The following is a 12352-nucleotide window of genomic DNA, read 5'->3' as shown; positions in this document are numbered from 1 at the left end:
TTCAGGAGGAAGCAATAAAAAAAAATATTCAGCCAAACAGCAATAATCCCCACCACAAGGCTCTACCTGTGGTGTAACCTGTGGCCGCTGTGGTACTGCGCAAACACAAGTCCTATCCCACCGCTCTGCCACCAAATGTTGGAAATGGGGGTTGCCCAAGTCTCAAAGGGGGTAGCATGGCATCAAGCGGGCAGGCCAAACTTGGAGGACATGTGAAGCACTCACGCAGTACCCTCAGTCAACACACCAGGCACACCACAAAAGAGGCAGGACACCAGTTTGAGTTGGAAAAAGATACGTCATTTAGTAGGGTTTCCAACCTGCAAGGCAAAAGATTGCAAAACAGTAGTGTCACACAGGACGCCAAATGGCGCCAGAGCCAAGTGAATAAAGGGGGGGAATTATTTACATAGGAAGTAGTCCATGCTGAAATAAAGAACAATTGTGATTAAATAACAGTAGTCCTGGGGCCAATCTGGCGGGGCCAACTCAGGCTCTCATCCTTAGGGGGTTGTAAATGCAGAATACCACATTAGCATAGGTATATATATCATGCACAATCACGCCAACCCACCCCTGTAAGGGAAAAACATCATATAATACCAGTCAGGAACATGAATCCTCAGCCCCCCTTGCAACCTGCAACACAAACATTAAGCAGTGCATTGGTATCACAACATCTAAACCAGGCTTGAATCCCACTGCACCTGGGCATCACTTTAGTGTAGGCATAATATTAGCAAGATAAACAGCCTACAATTCAAACTAGGCACGGAAGCGCACCACACTTTAGTAGATCACATGGAACTGCTGCGTTACCTTAGGGCCACCAGTATCCTAATTAGGATTGAACATGGCAATTAACCATTGCAGGACCCAGGGATAAACAAGCCACTAACAATCAGGCTAAGTTACCCAGCCCTTCACTCTGCAGGGCCCAACACCTAGCTAGGGGTTACCTTGTCCCTGTACCAATCCTGGGGGGCCTCAGTAATGTCCCGGCCCAGTCTAGAAGTCTCAAAGGGGACCAAAAGGGCCAGCGAGGCTCAGAGCAGTTTCCAGGGGCGAGCCCTAGTCCTGGGGTGAGCACCGACCCTGTGCCCCGACTTCCACACGGGATAATCAAAACCCCACTCACCGGGCTCTCCTCGTTGGCTCCTGCGGGATTCAGTAGGTCCTGCGGGGCCTCCTCTGCAGGGGGGGGGAAAACCAGGCACCGACAATGTGCCTCGAGTTGCAGGATTCCTTTCTAGAGGAGGGGGCAGGCACCGACAATGTGCCTCGAGGCCCCTCCTCTCTGTGGCAACCCTCGTGCCCCTCCTCCTCTCGAGGGCCTGGGGGGCCGCTATATTCGCCTCACCCGGGCCTCCTTTCCTTACAGGGGCCCGGGGTTTTGATCCACCCTCAGGGAGGCGTCAGGGGACACACGCAGTGTCTCAGCACACGTGGGGGGAAGCCTGCCTGGCTTTCCTCCCACCTCGCACGGCTTCCTTCTCTGGTCGGGAGGCGGGGCTGGCACCGATAGAGTGCCCCGGCCCCGCCTTCTTCACCGGCCCCTCGCGTGGGGCTCAGACCGGCGGGGTGGCCTCCCGCTCCGGTCGCTTCTCTCGGGGCTCCCACCTTGGCACGGGGGCCCCGCAACAAAGCTTCACCCGGGTCCCCCTCCTACCTCACGGGGACCCGGGGCTCCGATTCCGCTTCTGCTGGCCTTCCCGGCCTTCCACTAATCCCTGCGCGGCCTTCTCGGGGGCTCGGCCGCGCAGCCAATCCGTGCGCAGCGTTGGCGGGGGCGGGCCGATGACGCGGCCGGGCGCCCCCGTCACGTGACGCGAGTCCGCAGCCTCAGGGCCTAGCGCGGCCCACTTCACATCGGCGGCCCTCTCCTGGCACCGGGGGCCGCCGCGACGATGCACACCACCGCGGGGGGGGCTCCCTGGCAGCTACCAGGCAGCGCGAGGCAGCGCCAACACTCCCCGGGCCGCGACGGTGATAAGGGGTAGGCTCCCTTTATTTAATTATTTATATGGCGGACAGCGCCAAAACGAGGGTAGGCTCCTCACACTCGATCCTCCTCACAGCGCCCTCAGGCCACAGCGCGATTCTCCTCAGCAGATGTCGCTATTTACAGCGCACTGCTCCTCCCTCTTAGCCCAACAGAATAGAGGCAGTTCAGGGCTTCTAGGGACACGCAGCTCCTCACAGTCCTTCTCTAGCGCTTCCAAATTATAGCGCTTCCCAGGCAGGACAGTTCAGGTCAGGGCAGCAACAGTCTTGGAGTTTACAGCGCTTAGGTAGGCAAACCAGGGCTTCCAAGTAGGCTCCTCACGGAGGGGGGGCGAACAGTTCCACAGCCAGCCCCAGGGGCACACTCCTCACCTCCTGGGGGGTTCAAGCCCACAGCATTCCTCCTCTTCTGGGTACCTTTTTCCCTCAGCGCTGGCGTAGTCCAAGGTCCCACAGCGTCAGGGACCTATGAAGAGTCCTCCCTTGTCAGGGGCCCATGGGGACAGCAGCGGGGGGGTTTATAGGGGTGCAGGGCCCAGCTCACAGGTCCATGTGGCGGTAGCACCTCACAGCAGGTCCCCCTCCCTTCCTTGTCCCAGCGCTGACTGACTCTCTGGTGACACTTCACCCTATTTATACCCTCCTCCCAGGCAGTGCCAGGACCTTCTAGAATGTTGGCACATCTAGCCTAAACTGGTTCTAGGGGAGGGGGTGAGCACCCTGGGTGCCAGGCTTTCCCTCCAAAACTAGGGGTAGCTGGGTAATATTATCTAGACTGCTGACCTATGTCAGTCCAGTGGCAAAACCCATGGCCATGGCATCCATTTTAAAAACAATACATTTCAGTCAGGTACATTTCCAAAATGGGAGTGCAGTTTTAAAATGGGGGATTTTACAAGTGCTCACATTATGTCAGGTAATTACATTTTCACAAGGTGTCTCACACCACTCATGGCCTATACAGGTTTAATCCCATGAGGGAGACAATCCAGATAAGGGGGTCAAAAGCGAAAAATTTTGGGGGGAAAAGGCCAAGTCCAACACACTTTAATCGATTAATTAAAATCATAAAAGATACACAAACAAGACACACAAATCCAACAATACAATACAATACAGAGAGTACAATAAAAACAATGGGGCTTGTTAAAACATATTATCGGGCATAAACATATTATCGGGCATAATAAAAAAGACCATGAATACAGTAAAAAAATTGATGAGTGAAAGGGTGGATGTAAGGCTGGATGAGTGAGTGAAAGGGCGGGTAGATGGATAAAAGTATGGATAGATGAGTGAAAGGGTGGATGGATGAGAGAAAGTATGGATGAATGATAGGTTAAATGGATGGATTCATGAGTGGATGAGTAGATGGATGGGTGGGTGGATGGAAGGATGGATAACTAAGTGAAAGGGGAATTGAAAGAGAAAGGGGGATGGGTAAATGGATGAGTGAATGGGTGGAAGAATGAGTGACTGGATTAATGAATGAGTAAGTGAAAGGATGGCTGGATAGGTAAATGGCTGGATGGATGAGTGAGTGAATGGATGGATGAGTGGAAGAGTGTATGGATGAGTGTATGGATGGATAGGGTGAAAGGGTGGATGGATGGATGATGGATGAGTAAAAGGGTGGATTGAGGGATGGATGAGTAAAATGATGGATGGAAAGATACATGATGGATAGGTTTTTTAAATGGATGAATATAGACATGGATGGGCACACAGATGGAAGGACAGAATGAATGGTGAAAGACTGAATGATAGATGAAAGTATGATTACACATTGTAGGCCACATTATCTTAAGCAACATTCCTATACATTGACTTTCACATTTGTATGAGTGATTGTCTCTATATAATGTGTGTGTTGTAACGCACTCCAACACTCTGCTCCACATACTCGGGATGAGTAGCACTATAGAAGAAATTAAATACACACGAGAGAGGGTCTATGTTAAGATGAGGGACGCCATTGGAGGGTTGCATCAAGGCCAGACTGGCCGGACTGGGCATCAGGCGTTTTCTCTGGGAGCTGGAAAGGTGGGGGCGTTTTTTTTAACACAAAAAACCTGCACATTTGGTTAAAGCTGTGCGCCTACTGACAAACCCTGAAGTGCACAATTGTCTCACCCTAATATAAACTTATTTTCACTTGTACCTTAGTAGTTGTCGATTTACTTACTTATATACTATTGCGCAACCTTCTTGGATGTGTCTGTAAAACGTACCTTTTTGTCCTGAATTTTGACCTCCTGTCCTGAATTTTTTTCCTGAATTTTGACCCTTTGTCCTGAATTTTTGCACTCACTTTCCTGAATTTGCACACATGCCAGTTGGTTACCCTAGCGGGAGAGGAAACCCCAAGTCTCCTCGCGGGGTGTGCGTGTAGCGCCCGGGGTCGCATTAGATTCTTTGCATTGGTGGATCTTGGGGTTACTGTGCCACTGCTGCCCGCCACTGGCCGTTGCAGCTGCCCGAACCCTGCAAATTTGCAGAACTGGCCCGGGCTTCGAGCAGAACTGGCACTAACCCTTTTTAAAATTAAGCACTGTAAATGCAGCTCTAGCGATCGACCAAGGTGCCAGGCTTGACCTGCTCGTAGTTTGGAAGTGGCTGAAAAAACAGTGTTAACTCCATGAACTATTTATCGATGGTTAAAATAAACAGAACATTAAAAGTCGTATTTTCTGGCAGAAAAACGGCATGAAATGCAGTCTGCAGGAGACGTGAACCTTGCTGTGGGAAGTTAATTTTGCAATTCCCTAGAGCGCATGCGCACCTTACACAGTAAGACGGATAGATGTGCATTCCAGGAGGGGTAGCACCGACCCCTGCAGGGCAGCGGAGCTCAAACCATACACTGGGCACCATCCCCCCTTAAGGCCACTGAATATCTGAGAGACATGGTCCCAGTCGCATTCTGCAGGGGGGCCATCATTGTGCTTCACCCCACCGGTGCATTCTTGAGCCACCTCTGCTGGCATCAGGGTGCAGCCACACTACTCTCTGCCGTTACCATTCTGTGTCTCGCTTGTGAGTGCAAGGTGTCACGGCACCCCCCTCCCATCTGTTAATGCATAAAGATTAGACGTTATCAAGCTAGCAAGGAAGAGCAGAGCCCGAGCCACGAGTCTTGCTTGGCTGCAAGCGCCCCTTGCACGAGCCGAGCCCAAACCTGACATATTTGCTATGCAGATTGTGCAACAAAGATAATGTCAAAATCCTACAGAGACTCTTCCATTTTTTTAATTTACTTTTTTAACATACAGAGGGGTTACACTTTAGTGCACCAGATTCCTGCATTGAGAGGCTTTAATTAAAAGTGGCAGTTTCAGATACAATTTTAGAAAATTCTACCCACCCTGCCCTGAGGACAATGCCATTAGTGCAATAAAAGGCAAATGAGGTGTCCTGGGCATTCTTTATTTTACAAGGAGCAACATCATAGTCTATTAAATCAAACATTAGTGGGAATTTTGTGCAGTGCCAATCCAGAAGTGTGTATTTTTATACGTGATAATGAAGAAAAAGAAGGCTCAGTGAAATGAAATACTCACCTAGAATTACACAGTTTGGTCAACTAGGGAAGCCAAGATTGGTCCATGGTTTTAGTTTTACATCCTGAAATTCAGCCACTAGATGGGCATCTCTCTCTGTCTCCTGTTTTACATCAAAGGTTAATGCTTTGCCTTTATACTTGATGCTTGAGGTTAGTGCATGGGTGGGAGGCAGAAGCCACACAAAAGCTCTTTTTTTTGGGAAGAGGACCTTGAGTAGAGCCAGGCATCTGGCTCGAGCTCTCAGTGGCTCACCCACCTATCTCTAAAGGAGATGTGCGGAGTGTGGGGAGGGGTGTATGATGAACCATAACATACAGCCAGTATTTGATTTTTAAATAAATTTCAGAAAAGGAGCTTGATGAGGCGCTTCTGCATACCGAGGCTGCCTAGTGTTGATTCCACCTCATGCCTGTTTCTTCCACCACCCTAGACTCCCTGTCTCATCGTATCACTGTTGCAGGCTCTTTTTCATCCCAGCTATATCCATTGTTTTCATATTTTTCTCTTTGCAATTATTTCTCCCTTTTCTGCTTTTCTTTCTCTTACTCTGGGTCAAAGTCGGTAATGAAAGGTGAGTGCTGGTTCCCACCACCTACACACTTTCGCTCAGATTAAGCACCACTGGGTTGAAGACTGTATCATGGTATTGTTGACTGTAATGCTTACGTCAAAGCCTGTCTTTCACAGTTAAGGCTGGCTTTTTCTACAGCGTCCCCCGGACTTTAGTAATAGATAGGAATACACATCCAATTCTAATATACACTCTCAGTTGGCTCTGCTTCACACATCCACTCTTCCTTAAAAACGCAGTATGCTCCCACTTATGACATCAATCTATATCCAAACTGGAAAGTAGTGCTAAAATATATTTATTTTTGTTTCTTAAAAAAAAGGACAATTTGAACATACATTCAATTGTATCAATACAAAATCATAAAAATATCGGCTACTACACAATTTATACATAGAGGACACTAGTCCATTAAAAACATAACAAAAAACAACTTTTATAAAAATAATTCCTGCACAAATTATAACAATTCATGAAAGCACAATACAAGACCCTAAGGTCAACAACAACCCAATAGTGACATTCAGTTGTAGCCAAACTATTGATCCAAAGCTGATATATACGCTAGTCCTGAAGAAGGTGGTTGGGCAATAAGTAGTAATACCACCGAAACATGTCGACGCACTTGTAAAGAATCCACCGCTGAAGGGTTTTTTCAGGACAAAAAAAGAAAAATTATTTGCCGAAACTACCTTGCAATATGTATCAGCTTAGGATCAATAGTTTTTAAGGAAGAGTGGATGTGTGAAGCAGAGCCAACTGAGTGTATATTCGAATTGGATGTGTATTCCTATCTATTACTAAAGTCCAGGGGAACCTTTCTTTGCTTTCCTTAGACAAGGCTCAGCCCCCTGGGACAGAGTGAGCCACCTCTCTTTTTCACATTTTTCTAAAGCTTTCCAGTAATATGACTAGGCCCGGGTGAATTTTCCATTACGCTGACATTAGTTCAGTAACTTTCGGTAGCACTTTTGACCAGAAATTCACAAAATTATTCTACTACGACACGTATAATTATCGTGGCAAAATGGTAGCTTGAATGCACGAGAACAGCAACTGATGTTTGTGGCATTTGTGTTTTTTCATTGTACTTTTAGTGGTAAATGCAGGATGGATGGAAGTACACACATTTCGTGCTAAAATATAGCGTCAAAAGCCAGTTTTGTATTTTTCATAATTTCAAGTAATTTTGATGAACTTTCACTCAATTACTCAAAAGCAAATGACCCAAATTTCATCCACCCCTAAATATGAGTTGTTTGATTGGGAGTATGCTACATATGTGAAATGACCATTTACACTTACCTTTTATCGCTCACTAATGAAAAGAAGCAATATAAAAACACTGGCATGGAGGCGAATCACAGGAGGCTCCTTCTTTGGTCAACAGTAGGGTTGCCTCCAGGTCTGTACTTTATCATTTTACTGACATGGCCTGTATGCTTGTTAAGATTAGAAAAATGGGAGGAAATCTGCAAAAGTTCTATTTTTTTCCCCTTTAAAATATAAACATAAATAAGAGTCACTTCTAAAGCTTTTTAAGCTTCCGGAACTATTCAAATATTAATATTAAAGAAAAGGCACACTTTCAGTGTTAACAAGAATATAGAGGATTTTAAACACAGTCTTATTCTAGAGCCAGGTCCTTGTGCTTGTACAAGCTTAAAACGTGAACAAATAGTATTTTACCACAAGAATTGTGGCAGCAGCCCTATCCGCGAGTACTAGGGCCTCTCCAGATTTTAAGAATCACTTTGTAGATTAATTTAATTTAGATTAATTATATGTGTATTGGTCTATACATTAACAAAATGAAAACCGAGCGTGGATCTGTTTCTCATGGACGATCACTGGCCACAGATAGTTTGGTGAAGCGTTTCTATCCAGATACTCTGCTGCATCAGCGTCGGTGAATGTGTGCGATCTCTTTACCGAGGGAGTAGTGACTGATATGCCCCTCTAGAAGGGCATGACTATTAGATTTTGGCATATTATAAGTTCCTTTATAGCTGATATTTTTCAAGTAACATAGAACAGACTTGTTTCGAGTCCCTGGGTAATATATTTCTCTGATTTTGCTTCATCCCTTTGATTAAAAAAAAAAAAGTTTCATAAAAATGTACTACTTCAAAATTTGAATCATGAATTTGAGATTTTATTATTATGTTGTTTTTGTCATGACATCTAGTCTCATACATACTGGCCATTAAGAAATAACCGAGGCAGAAGCCACACAAAAGCTCTTTTTTGGGGGGAAAGGGACCCTTGAGGACCTTGAGTAGAGCCAGGCATCTGGCTCGAGCTCTCAGTGGCTCACCCACCTATCTCTAAAGGAGATGTGCGGAGTGTGGGGAGGGGTGAATGATGAACCATAACATACAGCCAGTAATTAATTTTTAAATACATTTCAGAAAAGAAGCTTGATGAGGCGCTTCTGCATACCGAGGCTGCCTAGTGTTGATTCCACCTCATGCCTGTTTCTTCCACCACCCTAGACTCTCTGTCTCATCATATCACTGTTGCAGGCTTTTTGTCATCCCAGCTATATCCATTGTTTTCATATCTTTCTCTTTGCAATTATTTCTCCCTTTTCTGCTTTTATTTCTCTTACTCTAGGTCAAAGTCGGTAATGAAAAGTGAGTGCTGGTTCTCACCACCTACACACTTTTGGTCAGATTAACCCCTTCGGTGCTTATGACGGCCCCCAGCCATCATGTATCAGAGTGCTTGTGTGCTGATGACGGCCGTCATGAACCCGCCCACTCATTAAAAGTGCCGCACAGGCGCAGAATCGCGGCGGCGCCCAAGGTCCTCTTGTTTTCCCTAGTTCAGACCATTAACTTTACAACGCTTCACACCTGCACCTCTCACCTCACTTGTGATCCTCAGCATATCCGGGTGTTCCAGTATCACGGGGGCTGCGGGGGCTATTGTTACACCACTCTATTCCTGCCATTCTGAACCTACGGTGGATTCCCTGGTTTAGACTGTGGTTTCGAAAGTGTGTACATATGTGTTATTTGTATAGAGAGAACCTACCCGAAAGGCAGCAAAGTGCTACATTTGGTCAAAGGCAAAATTACAGTCCACGATTGTTGCTGTGGTTGGGGTGGGGATGGGGTAGCTGGGTTCTGATACTGGAAGTGGACTGTTGTATGTATGTATGTAGTATTTGTATAGCGCACACATACTATCTAACGAAGTAGTGCAGTACCACACATTTTGTTTTGTAAAAATATCTTTAAATGTATTGGAAATAACTTTTTGTTGTATCTTTTTTCTCTACAGATTATCAACACATTCTTGTGCACCTGGGACGGCAAGAGAATCAAAGATGAACTATACAAATGACAGCTTCTCCTGCTATGATCCTTCAATTGTGAATTACCGCTATGTCAGTGTCACCTGGGGCATCATCGTCACCTTGGTGGGGACTCTGGGAAACATCCTCACTGTGCTGGCCTTTGCATTGGACAAGAAGCTGCAGACTAGGTTCAATGTCTTGATCGTGAACCTCACCTTTGCCGATCTTCTCTACTGCGCTGTCCTGCAGCCCTTCTCTGTGGACTCCTACCTCCACCTCTACTGGCGGAGTGGGGCCACCTTCTGCAGGGTATTTGGCATGCTCCTCTTTGTCTCCAACTCGGTCTCTATCCTCACTCTCTGCCTGATCGCAGTCAGCCGGTACCTTCTCATTGCGAACACTAAGCTCTTTGATCGCATCTTCAATAGGCTTGGGATGACACTGATCGTCGTTGCCACTTGGGTGGTGGGCTTTGGCAGTTTTGGCCCACTGTGGAATGTTTTTGTCTTGGTCCCGAAGGTCTGCACATGCAGTTTCGACCGCATCAGAGGACGTCCTTACACCACCATTTTGATGGGATTTTACTTTGTGATAGGCCTGGGCTGTGTCGGCGTCTTCTATTTCCTTATTCACAGGAAGGTCAAAGCTGCTGCCAAAGCACTGGATCAGTATAAGTTGAAGAAGACTAATGGTAAAGGTGGGTATGTGGCCGGCACAAGTACGGCGGTGTCTGGAAAGTTCCAAGAACTAGACAGTGGGGTGGATTTAGGGGGCTCGCAAGCTCACTCTAGTGAAGTAATTTCTGAACAAGTGCCCTCCTCCAAAAGTCATGTGAGCCAACAGTCGGCAGTGTCCTCAAAGAGTTCGGGAACAGTTGCCTCATCACAACCTAAGGACACAAGCTCAGAGTTCAAAAAGGTCACCCGTATGTGCTTTGTGGTCTTCATGTTCTTTGTGGTCAGCTACATACCCTTCTTGCTACTCAACATCTTTGATGCCAAGAACAAGGCCCCACAGGTGCTCCACATGATTGCTGCCAACCTCACCTGGCTGAATAGTTGCATCAACCCTATCCTTTATGCCGCCATGAACCGGCACTTCAAGGAAGGGTACCAGAAAGTTCTCCTCATCTGCCTCCAAAAACCCAGTCAAAGAAGGTAGAGACATTGTTATCCTAACAAATAAACTCCATGCTTTCTTATTTTGAATAGGAGGAACACTTGTCCACAGCACTACTCTGCAGACTGACTATGGATGGGCTGGTGTGCTAGAATTCCCTTGCTAATAATATCTAAAGATTTACAGCCAGAGGTTGGTGCTTTGCTAAAATGACTGTTCTTCTCTAGCATACCTTTTCAATGTCTTCTATTGTACTGCTGGAAGGAATTTGCTTAAGGTGACATTCAGTACAAGTTTCATAACTTTAGAGAAAACTCATCATTGGACCCATATTGACTGTAAGCTTGCGGACTAGTGAATAACTGATGAAGTACCTGAAGCCACTCCAAGCTTCTGGATTTCATCTCATCTCATCTTCAGTCGGCGGCAGTTGTTTTAGCATCAGCACAAATTGTCACACGTACCTATAGGGGCTGGATGTACAATGCCTCTGAATCACATTGGTTCTTCCCTAATCCCAGCTTTTGTCCGTAACCTAGTGATATAAAATGAAAGGGTACAAAATCAGACACAGGTTTTCCTTTGATATTATATAGTGCACTTTAATAAGGAATCTAGAAAATTGTGGTATCAGAATGTCGTGGAGAAAATATTGAGGACCAAAATATCTACATGGTAAAAAATATATATATACAAATTATGTATATATATGTATGTATATATATATATGTATATATATATATATATATATATATATATATATATATATATATATATATATATATATAGCACTTAGTTCTTACCAATCCACATATAGGTACGTAGTTGTGAGGTTCATAACTTTGTCAATAGTTTGCCAACAGCATTTTGGTAGCATGATTTTGTTGTCGATATTTCGACTCTCATCCTGATATTATCTACCTGCTGTTTCCCTACCCTACATTACAGATTCTCCTATTGCAGCAGCAGATTACTAGCCCTGAGCCGCAAGTCCAGGCTGCTTTCTGATTGACTGCACAATCCTGTCCCTACGCCTAGCGTCACAGTTATTTTTTTTCCAATGACTTCCAAAGGTTGAATGTCAGAGCCGAGTTTCGTTTCCATGTCATCCTACTCTGTAAATGTAATAAATTATTTGCAAAATTAAAGGCCCTGATTTAAGTGCAGAGGTAATACCAATGGGGTTGGTCACTGTTGGCCTGAGCCCCTACCGCGATTACAGCGTCCTCATTAACGCTACTGATCCAGTGTGTTTGGCCTGGACTGTTCAACTTCCTCCAAAATATATATTTAAATCTCTGGGGGAAATAGGTAATTACCAGGGGAATTATACACTGAATTACCAGTTACCCAGTAATTTACCATTCCCAAGAGTATTCCCATAGTATATTTTGTAATACCAAGAATTTCTTCTGGGCTCACAGATACCCCAACATTGGTAATACAGTGTGAGGATTGAAATACCTAGCTAAATTCCAGTGTATTCATAACCAGGCGCTCAATAGCCAATCAAACAGATGGTCTAGTTGTCATGCCAGTTTGTAAATACTTATTTATTTTATTGCTTATATTTTATTGGTTTGTCCTGCTCTGATGCTGCTGGTTTTGCATAAGATTTTTGTGTACCTTTTTATGTCTTCAGATATTTTTAGTAATTACCACTGACATATTTTTATTATTCTTTAAAATAGTCTTGTTAAATATATTTTTTTTAAATAAAGATTATTGTTCATACAAAGGTGTATTCTTTTCAAATGATGTTCATGGCCATGCCACTCAAGTGAGATCTAA

At 45.2% G+C, this 12352-nt stretch overlaps 1 protein-coding gene across 2 annotated transcripts in view; it reads left to right on the top strand.

Annotated features, from left to right (window-relative positions):
* GPR84 (G protein-coupled receptor 84) overlaps positions 1–11232 on the top strand; it is a 77312-nt gene extending 66080 nt beyond the window's left edge. For both annotated transcript variants that reach the window (XM_078688383.1, XM_078688374.1), the window contains exon 2: positions 9427–11232. In XM_078688383.1, the coding sequence (XP_078544509.1) occupies positions 9473–10603 (1131 nt within the window). In that variant the 5' untranslated portion in view covers positions 9427–9472 and the 3' untranslated portion in view covers positions 10604–11232. The remainder of the gene's footprint in view (positions 1–9426) is intronic.
* The last annotated feature ends 1120 nt before the right edge of the window (positions 11233–12352 follow it).

Source organism: Lissotriton helveticus, chromosome 1_1, assembly GCF_964261635.1.
Source record: "Lissotriton helveticus chromosome 1_1, aLisHel1.1, whole genome shotgun sequence".
NCBI classification, from domain to species: Eukaryota; Metazoa; Chordata; class Amphibia; order Caudata; family Salamandridae; genus Lissotriton; species Lissotriton helveticus.
Note: the sequence above shows the minus strand (reverse complement) of the source record. Positions and strands in the feature narration are given on the sequence as shown.